The following is a 15803-nucleotide window of genomic DNA, read 5'->3' as shown; positions in this document are numbered from 1 at the left end:
GAGTCTGAATGTTCTCGAAATAAAAATGATGTCTGTACTCACATATGTAGACCTAATAAAAATTCATGACTGTAGAATATTTGCCAGGTGATGCACAGCATGTACCTTACGTGCTGTTGTGTGTAATTTGAGATGCCATTTTTTTTTTATACAGGGCCTGTGCGGTCTCAGAGTGAATAAGATATACGATGTAATCTGTGTGTGTCGGGGGGGGGGGGGGGGGGGGGGCTACAGAGGGGATTTTACCTATTCTGCACCTCCTCATTGGTCTGACTCCCTGAATGTAGACTGTACGTATGTCTCCAGCTCTGTGGAGGTTGGTCTGACTAGGTCCTCTCTGATGGACCATTAATGCTTCTGGGAATTAGGAAAAACAGGAAAAGGGCAAAAATCCTCTGGGTATTCACATCCACTGTAGGATGCTACACAGCCAGACGTTTTAGAATGCTTTATTGACTGAATCGGTGAATCTAAGAAAACAACTTACATTCGCTGATATTTGCTGACACAGTGGCCAGAGTGGATCTGTGTTTTTATTTAGATCACTGTAAACTCTTTGTTTTTATTACACAGCACCTGTATTATGTATCCCAAATAAAAAAGGGAGGAGGCCATAACAATCTCAAGTCACCTTGTTTTTGTGTGTGCATGCGTGTATGTGTGCGTGTGTGACATATGGCTGCTTTCTCGACCTTTCCAAAGGTTTCTTAAGGTGAAGCTACTATAGCTCAGGACATCCAGCTCCTGCAAATCAGTATTCTGGATGTGAGTTGCAGATGGAAGAAATTAGATTTCATAGTGTGTGTGTGTGTGTGTGTGTGTGTGTGTGTGTGTGTGTGTGTGTGCGTGTGCGTGTTTGTATGTGTGTGTTCGTGCCTTCATGTCTGAAACCCTCCTCACACTTTTCTCAATCTGATTACCATCTTCTTCCTCAGGTCTTGTCCGGTCTGCTCATATTTAATATCCACTTAATCCAGACGCCTACAGAAACACCCCGCCTGCCCCTCCCATCCCGCCTGAGACTGTACTACACACAAACACACACATAGCACACACACACACACACACACACACACCCTCCCCAACAAGTGTGTTGGAGTGTCCTCACACACTGGCCATAAACAGTCAGAGTGCACTTTGTCGCTCAGACAGCACAGAGACCAACAGCTGCGGACTGATGGAGAGAGACGCAAAGAGGGGAGACGTGAGTGACAATCTTTAAGTGTGTATGAGTGTGTGTACGTGTGTGTAAGTGTGTGTGTGTGAGCATCAGTCTGTGGCCCGGCAGACAGGGGCACGCAGGTCATCAATGGAACTGTCAGATGACCCAAGGTCGAGGGGGCAAGACGAGGCTCCCCCGGCACTCTCCCCCTGCGCGTCCCAGATGACAAGCAGCAGTGCTGTCCAGCAGCAGGGCTACTCAGCATCCATCTTCCTCCAACGCAGAGACAAGCTGGAACAGGTGAGTCTACCGGCAGCTGTCTCTCTCACATCAGCACTGACTTATATAACTGTATAGCTGCCTTCTGGAAAGGGACAAGGTGAAGTATAACTGGGAGGGAGGTGATCCACTCACTTGAACCATCTGCATTAAATATGCAAAGTATTTTTCAAGTGTATCTATTAAGTATATTAAACTATGTACCGTTGACCAGCCAGTTTACCCAGTGCGGTGTGTTGCAGGCTGTGAGCCCAGGAGAGGCATTAGCTTCATCCCCTGGAAGCCCATTCATTCTGCATGTCTGCTGTGCATCAGCCTCGGAGCTCGAGAGCTGCTGCTGGATAAGTGTGCTACTGAGCTCTGTATCTTCAATGAGAATTGATTACCACTTTCTTCACAGCTGCCCCACCCACAGCACAGACACACACCCACAGCACAGACACACAAACACACTAACACAAAAAAATACACACAGACCAAGGATATTGCACTCCTTACAAGCAGAAATTATTTTAAAATGAATTTAGAATTGGTAAACCTTCATTCTTACTTTAAGCGTTTTCTTCAGTAGCCTAAAGATTTACAAAGTAGAACATCACGTATTTATGAATATGATATTGGTTGTCGTTGTCTATTGATAAGTCTTTTTTGCCTGAACTCTTATCTCCTCAAAAATGCTTAGGCAGGGCAAAGTTTGAAATCAACCATTTAGTAGATTAGTCGATCAACAGAATATTGATCTCTCCTCAGTTTTGATTTTTAAGATGTTTTTCGTCGTTTGGAATGATGTCATGCCTGTTTGAGTTTGTTGTTTGTATTATTGTTTTTTTGTCAAACACGGTGAATATACAGGATCCTCTTGAGCTCTGGTAAATTCTGAACCCTGGAAACACACACACACACACACACACACATCTGCCCGGTGTTGCAGTGGTTGGAGCTGCTGCCACACAGCGAGAAGGTTCCAGGTTGGGCTGGGATATCTCTGTGTGGAGATGGCATGTTCATATTTGCATGTTTGTCTATTTGAGGCCTGTCCTGTGTAGGAATTTAATTTAACCCACTGGGCAATTGCAATAATATCGGTATGACACATTAGTTATTACTATTCTAATGTTCCCCCTGTTGCCTTTGGGTGTGCCAATAGGAACCTCCCCTAGCCCCCCCCCCAGAAACCAAAGAAAACCTAGAATGGCACTTAGTAGAGCACATACCTCCACCACGTCCCCTTACATTCAATCATGCTGCACCAAATTTTGAGATTTCAGTCCTCGAAATGTGTCTGATTTTGTCATCAAGACACATCCCTTATTGTCTAGGAAATCTATTAAACAGTGTATCTTTTAACCATCTGACCTGTCAGAGGCTGAACTAACTGATCTGCTCACTGACGGAGCCTTCTACAACTGGATACTCTATCTGCCCCCCCCCCCCCCCCCCCCCCCCTGTCCACACTGCTTCTGGCACGTGGCCCAGCTGTCTCGTAACGCCCAGTCAGCCTTCACTCAGCACATATCACCCTGACCAGGATGTTATTGCAGCACACACACAAAAAATAAGCATGTTGTGTTTGTGAATGGATAGCATGCTGCTGAGCTTCTTGTGTGAAGGTGAAACACCTACATCGTGGCGTCCTTCATAGAGGTGTGTCTGGATGGGAGGAACGGACGGCATCATTCACGCTATACTAAATTTAATAATAATAAATTCTAAAGATAGTTTATGGGTTCAAAAACAGGATAAGCAGGATAGAAGTGGGATGAAGTGGACTAAGAGATGCCTGGATGGTTTAAACAGCATTTCATCAAATCAAAATAGGCCCCACGCACAAACTGAACATCTAGCCTTTACCTCATGATAACCCTTTGTTCCACTGTGATTTGTGTCGTTTGTGTGTACAGTATAATTGTGTCTTACCACTTAATGATGAAGACCGTGTATAATTGGTCCCCTGTGTTGGAGACCTGTTCTGCACATTTTGAGATAATGATGTCCTGCACAGAGAGTCAGAGGCTGGGACTTCTGAACGCCTGCCGACAGCACGATGTAAAAAATGAACATATCAAAGAGCAGCTTAGCCTGAGGGAAAAGAAAAATGGACTTGTAAGCACCTCATGCATTAATATTCATCGTTGCATCGTTGCTGTGACTGCGCAGTCGTCAAATTGTTTGTGTCAACGTTTTTCTTGCATGTGCCGTCATGTTGTTGCTCAGCTAAAAGGTGACCTGTGTTTCTGCCAAAGCTGAAGGTCTCATGCCTGTGATGGTCAGGTGGACCTGTTTCTCCCCCTGTGTGTGTCTGTGTGTGTGTGTGTGTGTGTGTGTGTGTGTGTGTGTGTGTGTGTGTGTGTGTGTGTGTGTGTGTGTGTGTGTGTGTGTGTGTGTGTGTGTGTGTGTGTGTGTGTGTGTGTGATTGTGTGTACAGAGACATTGACGTGCACCTGCACCGGACAGTCACAGCAGGTTTCCCTGCTCTGACTTTGTTTCACTGAGACGAGTATCTCACACAAGTGCACCGAAGGTTTAAAAAATTTGCCTCAGCTGTAATCTGCATAATCTTTTGGTATTACCATATCCAATGATCGGCCTTTTCATGGCAGAATCAGCGTATTTTTATGAGGATACACATGAGATACCCTAAGACACTCAGTTTGGGATCTAAAATACTGAATATAAGAGGATTCAGTTTACAGCCATGCTAGTAGCTCTGCAAGGCTGTAGTTTAAGTACACAATGGCTGTATATAAAAATGTACAATGTGTTTCCAACTCCTCCTAATGTACACAAATTGAGTGCAAACATTGTCAGTGTAAACATGCTGATATCTCTTAATATTTTAGCATGCTAACATTTTCCCAATGACAATGTTTATGTATATGCTGTTGTTTAGCAAGCACAATAGTAGAGCAGTCATTGTTAAGCACAAAACAAAATGTAGGCTTCATCTTAGACTGATAGGAATTTCTTTTTTATTAGTTCATTTCCTGAACAAATTTTGGCAATACATCCTAAAAAGTAAGTTCACTTAAACACTTATATTGATATGACTAGTGTGTAAAACGTTTGTCTGTAACTTTCTTAAATGTTTTCCCTTTAACAGTCAACAACTGTCAGACGCTCTGAGTTAACTCTCTCCATCCCCCATTAGCCGTTATGCTAAACAACGCTTGACTCAGAGACAGAGCAGCAGCTTGCCTGTAGTCAGCAGCATAAGTTGTCTTCCGCTATTAGGCAACACTATATTCATAGAAAAGGGTTGGGGTGAATAAAAGAGTGGAAGTATTGTAAGGATGAAAGTATTTGCATATTTTAATTTCCCCCCAACGAGGCCCTTTAATGTAGTTCTGTGCAATCGGAGGAGCCAGGGCTTTAGATTGGAAGCTGTGCATGATAGAAGTGAAACATAAATGACAGCTCAGGAATCTGGTGCTTTACTGAAAAGCACATTTATTATAACGATTTAAACAGTGGGAATTAAAGCTGACAGTAGTGCTGACTTACAGCTATTGGACTATTTTAAATTCTTTTGTCTTCGCTGGGCAGTATTGTGTGTGTGTGTGTGTGTGTGTGTGTGTGTGTGTGTGTGTGTGTGTGTGTGTGTGTGTGTGTGTGTGTGTGTGTGTGTGTGTGTGAGTGTATGTGTGCGCGCGCATGTGTGTGTGTGTGTTTGTGTGTGTGCATGTGTAAGTGTGTGTATGTGTGCCTATAGAGAGCAGACATGTCCGACCCTAATGACTTTAAAACAGTTTCAGAGTTTTGCTGCAGCTGTCACACACAGTGGATCACCAGTGGCATGCTTCAGCAGCCCTCCACTCCAAGCCAAGACCAACTGCTTTCTGCCAAATGAGTTTTGTTCACAAAGCAGATAAAAGAGGAAGATAAAGGAGGAAGAGGAAGAGGAGGGAGGAAGCAAGGAGGAGGGGGTGAGTTGCCGGGGCTCTGAGCTACAGCTCTGTATTGGCCATTTGAACGAGAGGGGTTGGTCTTCTCTCCATCTCCCCTACTGCCTCCACTCAGAGCCTGCACACACACACACAGCTGCACACACAGGCAGGCGAGGACCACGTCGGGACTCGGGATGGACCAGGAGCCGAGGTGCACACACACACCTGACAGGACAGGGAGGAGGCAGCAGGAAGAGGACAGCGGCAGAGAGTGAAGACTTCAGACAGGCTCGACACCGAGAGACAGACAGGTTAGAAAGATGAGCTGCTGTTTCCCATGTGTCAGAGAAGTTTGAAGGAGTGCTGCTCTCATGGCGGGACCGACCCCACAGGAGCCCGTGAAGGTACAACTGCACCTGCTTCTCTCTGCATCTATTCAGGATGATGATATTCTCACTTTTACTGTTTGTGGAGTCTTGATGCTTTTCTCACTGGTTTCTATAAGTTCAACTGATCACATTGCATGAATCCTTAAAATCATGTGTTCTTCAGTGAGACAGTGAAACGCTGATGTGTATATGTTTAACCAAAAAGTATTTTTACTATCAATAATTGTCCGAGGAGTGTAAAAAACACAACAAAAAACGTGTTATATAATTTTATTGAAACCTTTAAAAAATATATATATTTTAATCTTATTATCCTTTTATAGTTTTCGTGGTAAAATGTCAATGGAAAAAAGGAATGTTCCTAGATTTTGATGAGATATTTAAAATGCTTATTTTTACTTACCAGATACAAAGCCAGAAATATTTGGTATAAAAAAAGAAAATTCTCATGTTTAGGAAGCAGAAACATTTGACATTTTTGCTGGATAAATAAGACATTTTTATTCATGATTAAATAGTTGCAATTCATTTTCGATTCATCTTTTCTCTATAGAATGTAAAAAAAAAAGGGTTAAAACATTTCTCGATTTCCCGGAGTGCAGGGGGATGTCTTCAGATGGCAAACTGCTTGTTTTGTCCAAATAACAGTACAAAGAATGAAATATTCAATTTCCATTGATACAAAACAGAGCGATGGTGAAAAAAAAGATTACACACTTGAGACGGTCAAACCAGCCAGTGTTGTGTCATCTCTGCTTGACAAATGACATTGACAATTACAGTGATTATCGAAAAGTAATTTTCAAATAATCTTTCAATCTGTGAAATAGTGGAAAAAAGGACTGTGCCAGTTTCCCTGAGTCCAATGGGACACCTCCATAAATCTTCTTTTGTTTAATTATCAGTTCAACACCAAAGGCCAGGACAAAATATGCACCAACATAAATCAAGAAAGTTTAGCTTTTACGCAGTTTATCAAATTAATTGTCTGTCCATCTAACCAAATAATTGCTTCTCCTACAATTTCAGTGCTGTAACTGTGTCTGGTTGTTTCCCTGTGTCCCTAAATGTGTTATTGTGCTTATGAAGTGGTGGAAACCAGTCGCTCTAGTGCCGTGGTTTAGCTGTCCCGTCTCACTCTGTCAGTCTGGTTGAGGCTTTATTTCCTCCAGGCCACGAACACAAGTCAAGCTTCTTGACTCTGCTAAACGTTATGAGGAGCTCCCCGGTCCCAGTGGACCACAGAGGGGTGTCAGGTGCATCCAGCTGGCACCAGTCTCTCAGCCTCATTGCCTGAGACGGACAGTGTCGAGACGAGCAGGGGGACGCTCGTCCTCCAACGCCCAATTTTCTGTTGAGTCCAAAGCTCAATGCGCATTTCATTAAGGTTTTTTGCTGGAATTCATCTCTCTGAATGTAACTTCTACTTAACGTATCGGAGGGAGGCCATTTCTATGATTGATTGGAGAAAACAAAAGAGAATAAGTAATGGGATGTTGACGGCTCACGAGAGCGACTAAGCCAAACAGGGCAGGGAATGAGATGGTGGAAATCTGCAGTGGTAAGCAAAACAATAGTGCCTATAACTGCACTTTTGAAACAGTGAGAATCCAGACTCCTCAGGCTGGAGCAGGGCGGCTGCTGCCTCGTCACCTCTGACCACGCCGGCTGTCACTCAACCTTTATGACAACAACACGCATACATGCACACAAATATAACCTTTTTAATATTGCTTGTCATATATATATGCACCGCCGGGGGTATCCCTCCTTGCACAGAGGTCATAAAATCCCTTTCAGCTGGGATTCGCTTCGACAACAAAGCTGCTGCTGGACAGAATAAGCACAAACCAGAGCTTTCCATTATTCCTTGTAGTTGGGCCTTAGTGTCTATCAGTCTGCCTTCAGCTGGAGAGCGTTCCACTTCGCTCGTCCTCAGCTCGTGGCTCAAAAGTGGGGTTTGTGAATGTGGGGGGGTTTTCGCTCCGGCGAACTCGATCCCTCTGCGGCCTGGATGTCAACTCAAATGTTCCCAATGTAAAGACGACATTCTGCTGTTGTTGTATCGATCATGAATCCGAAACCTCTATTCAATCATATTGACTGAGGACATTAGCAGTTATGGACAGATAATTTCCTGTTGTGCACCCCCCAGGACTAACTGACTGACCTACAGGAGGAGGGTTGAGGTCGACGATGCAGGGGACTAATGTGTGTGTGTCGGTTTGTGTGTGTCTTTGTATGTGCGCCCATCTCCTAGACCCAGCAGAAGTGCATTGCCGTCTTCGCCCTCCTCTGCTGCTTTTCTGTGCTGGTGGCCCTGGTCTGCTCGTCAGCGGACCTCTGGGGAGACGCTGAGGATGGGATCACAGAGGAGAACTGCAGCAGAGACTGTCGGTAAGAGGCTCAATGACAGCATAACAAGCCGAGAGGAAAATCAGGTGTTCCCTTTGTGTATTGTGCAACCAAAAACCAAAAAATCCAGATTCATTTATGAAACATATCTGCATTTATTCTTGAATAACTTTATTGTCGTCAGGTCAGAATTATTGAGGCAGACCCAGGGCAGGGCAAAAGGGCCCAAGCTGGAATCTGATTGGCTGGAGAGGTGCCCCGTCCAATCCGAAGTCTGGTTTTTTTTTCAGTTCTAGACCACCAAGTCTTATTTTCCAAGCTTTTTTGAGGGAACAATTTTCAAAGTACTTTCAATGATTTATGACTTTAAAAATCAGGAATTGAGAAATTTTGGACACTGTGTAATGTACTTTATGGACCCTGATTTAGAAAAAAATAAATTCTACAACTCTCAATTTATCTGAATAATAATAGATGATGACAACCTGTCCAGGCTGTATCCCACCTCTTCCCCATTGCCGGCTGGTGGCTCCACCTGCAATCCCTTAAAGGATAAGGGGTGTAGATAATGGACGCAAATATATTTTTTAATGATCAACATCAATAAAGGCAAACCAAAGATCTTGCCTTTTTTATTTCACACGCTCCTCTTCCTTGTCAAAACCTGCCACCTACACACAAAATGCAACTTGTTATGCTAGCCGTGGCTAATATAGCCTCAAGTCCTTCGATTCAAGCAGAGATGGGGGGGGGGCTCACTTCTTTGTAACACCACACTCTAGATGCTGACTCAACTCTGATCACTTGAGGCGGTTTATTCAATTTTGCACACCTCTTATCTGCCACAGAACATGTTTCAAATATGTAGTCGTAATTCCATGTCCAATCATGTGTTACTTCCAGCATTGTGCTCGTGGAGAACATTCCAGACGACCTCTCTCTCCCCATGGACGGCGGGTCCCACCTCCCTCTCTCTGTTGGCTTCCACACTCTGCTGGAGCAGGCAAAGCACTCAGTTGAGCTGGTGTCACCTATCTGGAACCTGAACTCCGTGGATCTGGACACAATGCCGACCACTGCCACACAGGTACAAAGTCCTGGTCAGATTGTATCCCCCGTCATTCCTGCGGAGCATGGACCGGCTGCATTTCCCAGGTGTCCTGTTAGAGAGAAAGCAATTATTTTCAAGTAAACCTGTGTGCAGTCTTGTTAATGAGGCTGGTCTTGCTGAGGCAGAAGATGCCCTTCTTATAAGACGTCTGGAAACACAGCTCACCAGCCCGACGACAGTCTCACACAACATCCCTCTCCTCCTCAGGGTCAGCTTTTGTTCCAGCAACTGCTCAGCCTGAAATCTCGTGGGGTCAAACTGAAGATCGCCAGCGGTCTCACGAACTCGGCTGATCTGAAGACCTTGGCAGAGCACAGTGAGTGGCTGTCTTTTTTGAATATACAGTATACATATTCTAAAAGGAGTTTGTTATGTAACTGTAGCAAACCAGACGGAGGATTTATATCTCCTCACTTACACTATCCATCTGATTTCTTTTGCATGAACATTAACTTTAGCAGCACAATAATATTACACATTGCAAACAGCAAGGAAACAGCATGCAGCCTCGTCCAGCAGCTCCACAGCACACATCATAAAACCCTCCTGTCTGCCAAAGTACACAATCAAGGTCAAAACATTATGAATGTGCGAATGTACCTGGCTGGTGTTCTGTCGAAGGATTCGCCTCGCAGGCTGCTCGCCCTCTTTCCCATTTATTTCCGTCAGACAGTCGAAGGCCGATTGGCAAATTTCCACCATTTTCTCCGTCTCTAACTTTCCATGCTCCCCCCGCTCTCTCTGTTTCTCACGCTATCTAGATGCAGAGGTTCATTTCGTAAATATGACTGCTCTCACCCGAGGAGGACTCCATTCCTCGTTTGTGATCGTGGATCGGAAGCACGTTTACATCGGGAGCGCTGACATGGACTGGAGGTCACTCTCCAAGGTAAGAGTAGGCATCAACAAACATGAGTGTGCAGAGTGAAATCAGACCGAGGATGAGCCTCTGCAGTCACATCTGCAAGAAACCTCCAACCGCAAAATGGCTACAGTATATTTGGACATACACAAAATTAATTAAATGATAACCTCTGCACCGCACGGGGATTAAAACAAACCAGTCTAGATTAGCACTGTTTTATATTTAGTAAATCCAGCAGCTCTTATCAAGCATCAGCGATGATTTACGACTGTTGTCTGAGACTCGTCAGAGAGACAAGTGACATTTCACTTTGCATTGAGTGTGTAACTCAAGTGGAGGACGGACCAGAGAACAGCAGCATACTGTTACTTGAAATGATTACCTGGCACTTTTCATGCTGGAGTGCAAGCTGGAGGTAGAACTACTGTTGAGTATAATTAACCAAAGAGCCACAGGGAAGGAAGGAATAGACATGTATATCAATGTGTGTGTGTGTGTGTGTGTGTGTGTGTGTGAGTGTGTGTGTGTGTGTGTGTGTGTGTGTGTGTGTGTGTGTGTGTGTGTGTGCGCGTGCACATACACACTTATACACATGTAGAACAAATGACAGGCAGGCGGTAAAGGGGAGAGACGAATGCCCCATTTATGCCTGCCACTACAATGTGTTTTTGAGGATTGGATGCAATCTGATCTCAATGTGAACACTGGAGACATAAATAATACATTACATACATTACATTTACTGGTGCATATCCATCCATCCATCTCCTATGCTGATTATCCTTTTGGCAGTTTAGGCTCGAACCAATCCTTGCTGACAATGGGCAAGAAGGGCCAACATGAAGATACAAGCAACCACTCACATTACGACCTATACAGACAATTTACATCCTACCTAATCCCATTCTGCATGTCTTTGGACTGTGGGAGGAAGCCAGAGTACCCAGAGGAAATGACAGGCAGACACGGGGAGAACATGCAAACTCCACACACAAGTGTCGTCCTAAAAGTGTAGTTTAAAATACTCATCATCATCATCATCATCATCATCATCATCATCAACATCATCCAGGTAAAAGACTCATTTGAATGCTACGTGTAAATGGAGTCAAAAATGAAGAAATGCAGACTGAAATGTCTCAACAACTACTCGATGTGTTGGCCATGAAGATTTGTAAATGCATCCATCCACGGGATGCCATGGGGTTGGTTGAACGGCAATGCATTACAGTGGGTAGCCTGGAAGTCACACACATTGCATTATGGGTATTGTAGTCCCTACTGGTCACTACTCAACTATCAGAACCACAAGTCGAAACTGTGCATCCTTGTGTACTAATCGTTCATCAGCGGTTTAGTGTGTTGCAGTATTACAGCCGATACGCAGCAGGGGGTGCTGTGGTTGAAAGTAGTTGACATGTCATAGACCTACTAATCCTGTGCAAGGCCGGAGATATACTTGCTTTTAAGTATGTGCACGTGTAGACATCATGGCTGCCTGTCCAGCATCCACTTGGTGCATACATTGTGCACATCCTCAGAAATCTGCGACCCATCTTCGAGATGCAGTACACACAGGAACAGTCTGGGGCAATGTAGGGGCAGCACAAGACCACACCAGGTCGCCTAGTTTTTACCTAAATACGAATTAGGTAGTTCGATACAATTTGACTCATGTGTGTGCCCCCTAGTGGAAAACTCATAGTAGTAGATATGCAGTCCCTACCGCTACACCTTGCCTTTAAGTTCAGCAACACACAAAGCCACTTTTTTTTACTGAACTCTGAATATGCTGCCAGAATCACAACTCTATAGTTGCCTCAATTCCCCTCAGAGAAAAAGAAACTGATCCTTGTCTAATGGTAAAATTACTATTAGATCATCAAATTCTCTCACTATGTTACAATTCTCACACTGAAGTCAGCATAATTGTGGACTTCCATGAAACTCTATATTCTCTCTATCATGTGTAATGTGTTTCTGTTCCGTGAATAACTTTTCTGCTGCATCACCTCTCCCTGTGTGTGTGCTCCTTTCTTGTCCCCCCCACACAGAGGAAAGAACTGGGCGTGTTGGTGTTTAACTGCAGCTGTCTGGCTCTGGACCTCCACCGGGTCTTTTCCTTTTACTGGCAGCTCCACGAGAGGGACTACATCCCCTCCATCTGGTCAAAGAGAGTTACAGCCCTCTACGGGAGGCACAGCGCCCTGGAGCTGCAACTCAACAACACCAATGCCACTGCTTATGTGTCTGTGAGGATCAACTTTGACTCATTACAGTTTTTACTGCACCCTGACACATAAGTTAACTCTATACAAGATGCTAAAAATAAACACAAAGACAAGGGAGGTTATATTTCATTAGTAACTTTTTACGACTGGGTTATTCTACAGCAATTCCCTGGCTTTGGACTACAGAGGAAGAACATCTTTATAAAAATCTTCCTCACCAACTAATATCAGAATCACCCAGTGGGTGATTAATCATGTTAATATCACGCTGAGGAGCATCTTGGGTCTGAATATGTTAGTACCTCAGCCTAATTTGACAGTAATGAATCTTGTAACCCTCAAAGCGACATGGTGCCTACCAGTCGCATTTCAGGCATTTATCATCCTATAGGAGCTAATGGAGCCATGCTGTCGCTGGCTGCTGGCAGCTCCACCATGCTCCTGTGCATCAATTCCTCTTGTAATGACAAATGGCTGCAGGGTCATGTTCTTCTTGCTCACTGTCAAAATGTTACACTGAAAGTTTGCACTGGGGAGTAAATTAAGCAAACTAAGCAAAATAAAATCCATCTAAACATTTTTTTTCCTGTCCACTGTCTAAATCTATCAGTTTTTGATCAAAGCAAGAGGGTTACAAGTTCGAAACCCAGTCGGGATTGGCTCCAGCCTTTCCCACGACCCTCCAAAGAGATATTAGAGATATTAGAGATATAGATGATGAATGGATGGATGGACATTATTTTTGGTGCAAACTTTGACTGTGTGATTTATCCATGTATCCGCAGACCTCCCCTGATCTCCTCTGCTCGAAAGATCGCACCAGAGACATAGATGCCATTCATCAAGTCATCCAGAGCGCAGAGAAGTTTATCTTCATATCTGTGACCGACTACCTTCCTCTGGTGAACAGGAGATTCAGAGGAACCTCAGTCACAAGGTACAAAGTCTTGCATTTTCTTTTATCAAGCAAATCAATAAAGAAAGTGTTCAATCAATTTCATTTTGCAGAGAAACATTGAGATATTGAGAGACACATAGTAGCAGAGCTTACATCCAACCATTTCCATTTTATATGATATTTCATTTTTCTGTGTAGCCTGTCTGAGGCAGAGGTATAAAACCTGACTGAGAAAATATTTGGCAGTAACTGAAAGAATCATGGATGGATGTCATGGTGTTAATAGTGGTTCAGATGTGTCTAAAAAACAATCTCTGATTTCTATAAAGCCCATGATAGTCGAATGAAAAGATACAAATCATGTATGTAGCACTGCATGATATAAGTTGTAATTATAGAGTCTATTTCTCAGCACCCTCAACTCTAAGTAACTTCCAGCATCCCTGACTTCAAGTGCCTGTGCCAGAGGGAAACAAAATCTAATATAAAATACATATTTGTTGATTTATACAAAAACAACTTTTCATATCGATGTAACTTTAATTCAAGGACCACATTGTATGTATATATCAGTGCCTTTCTATCTGCTAACGATGGTTATATGTAAAGATATTGGTCGCCTATCGATGAAGTGATCAGAGAGGCCGTGGTACTGAGAGGAGTCAGAGTTCGTCTGCTGATAAGCTTCTGGAAGAAGACTCACCCCCTCACCTTTAACTTTGTCACCTCCCTCAAGTCGCTCTGCATGCACCTGCACAACTGTTCCCTCGAGGTGGTGAGTGAATTTCATCACAAGCTTGGGTTTGGTACGATGGCTGAGAGAGCTCAACACAATGCAGATTAAGAAAACAACTCCATCAAGTTGAAGACACATGCGTTGTCAAGTTGAAGGAGTTGTTTTCCTAACTTCCACGTGTCTTTTTATTTGCATTTGATTTCTTAATCTGCAGTGTGTTGACTCTCTCGGCCACCGTAGTTTAGTGGATTTATGCAAATAGTGAGTGGCTGTGGTATCTTCACACACTGATTCTGTCCACACACTCATTCATGTTTTTGCAGAGGTTCTTCAGTCACAGAGAGCAGAAGGAGGACTTTCAATATGGACTCAACCACAACAAGTACATGGTGACTGACAATGCTGTTTACATAGGTAGGTCATGGATTAACTGTTTCCAAACTAACTAGGTTTCTACATCAGATTATTTAATTTGTGGTATTTTACTTGCATTACACATTTTCAAAATGTTTCATCAGGTTTTCTGTAAGTGCTGTTTTTATAGCATCAGACAATGTTTTTCTTAAATGAATAGTTGGATTGATACCATGTTAACATCTGTCCATTAAATATGGACACTGTTGGCAGCACACAGTTAGCTTAGCTCAGCACCATGCAAAGACTGTAGGCTATACAGAGATGGCCGACATAACTCAACCCAAAAAGATCAAACCGTGGTGGCTGGCTGCAGCACAAGCTATGAAATCATTCTCCTCCATTGTAGCAGATGGGATATGGACCAATCTAAAAAGTCAAAGTTCACACCAAATTTTTCTCAAAAAATACTTTCTGTCATTTAATGTTGTTCTTATCACCCTGATGTTTAGTGTTCATTTTTACTGCCCATCTTTGGTTTTAATCAGTTATTTGAATCTTCATGATTGACAACCAAGAGTGACTCATGATTGGTTGTTCACGTGTGTCATCAGCACTTGACACTGCGGCTCCATCCCTTGATCATTACTGCACGGTCTCTGGCTCTAAATGCATTCGGCTCAAGATGTTAACGTTGGTATTGGGGATATTTTGGCTTCATTTCTGGATAGTGGGAGGAAGTGGAGATGTGTCTTCCATCCTTCTATACAGTTTATGATTGTAAATAGCTGGAATCAGCTCTGCTGTGTCTATAACAAAGAGATATACTTAACGTGAACCTCTTTTTGCCATTTGTATTGGAATAGTCCAAAGCTATATCAAGAAGAAGCATGTCGAAAAGAAAACACAGCATTGAAATTCAAAGTCATTTTTTTTTTTTTTTAAATAATACCTGTGAGATATAATATCAAAGGTCTTGCTTTTCTTCCACAGGGAACCATAACTGGGTCGGTAGTGACTTTGCCGTTAATGCAGGAATTGGGCTGGTGGTCCAGATGAAAAATGACCCTAAAGACAGGGGAGTAACAATCCTGGAGCAGTTCAAAGCTGTTTTTGAAAGAGACTGGAGGTCACGGTACGCTAAGAGCCTACAAGGAAGCAAAGATCCACAGAGTAAATACAGAAGCCTGCGACAAGAAGAAACTAAAGAGACGAAGGAGGAGAACGAATGGAACAGCCCTTTAACTTTATAAGCACAGAATGTTTACAAATCCTAAAGCGTCTTGAGCCCGAATATTAAAACATTTACAACATGTACACAATATAAGAATGTAGACCTAGACTATTAAAGGTTCAGTGTGTAGATCTTAGTGACATCTAGTGGTGAAGTTGCATGTTGCAGCTGAATACCACACACCTCACTCTCCCATTCCAAACATTGGAGAGAACCCGTGGTAGCCTTCAGTTGTCATAAAAACTCAAAAGGGTTTTGGTATGTCCTATTCATACCACTGTAAAAAACATGGCGGCCTCTTTACA

The 15803-nt window shown here is 43.3% G+C and overlaps 1 protein-coding gene across 1 annotated transcript; it reads left to right on the top strand.

The window, feature by feature from the left end:
- Positions 1-1309: 1309 nt before the first annotated feature.
- Positions 1310-15712, top strand: pld5 (phospholipase D family, member 5). The gene is made up of 10 exons (XM_053419158.1): positions 1310-1462; positions 7975-8111; positions 8973-9156; positions 9388-9496; positions 9942-10069; positions 12100-12297; positions 13062-13213; positions 13784-13949; positions 14234-14324; positions 15258-15712. The coding sequence occupies exons 1-10, from the start codon at positions 1310-1312 to the stop codon at positions 15515-15517; spliced, it is 1578 nt and encodes a 525-aa protein (XP_053275133.1). The 3' UTR covers positions 15518-15712.
- The last annotated feature ends 91 nt before the right edge of the window (positions 15713-15803 follow it).

The sequence above is a fragment of the Pleuronectes platessa genome, chromosome 3 (genome assembly GCF_947347685.1).
Source record: "Pleuronectes platessa chromosome 3, fPlePla1.1, whole genome shotgun sequence".
Taxonomy (NCBI): Eukaryota; Metazoa; Chordata; class Actinopteri; order Pleuronectiformes; family Pleuronectidae; genus Pleuronectes; species Pleuronectes platessa.
This window is presented reverse-complemented; position numbering and strand designations above follow the sequence as displayed.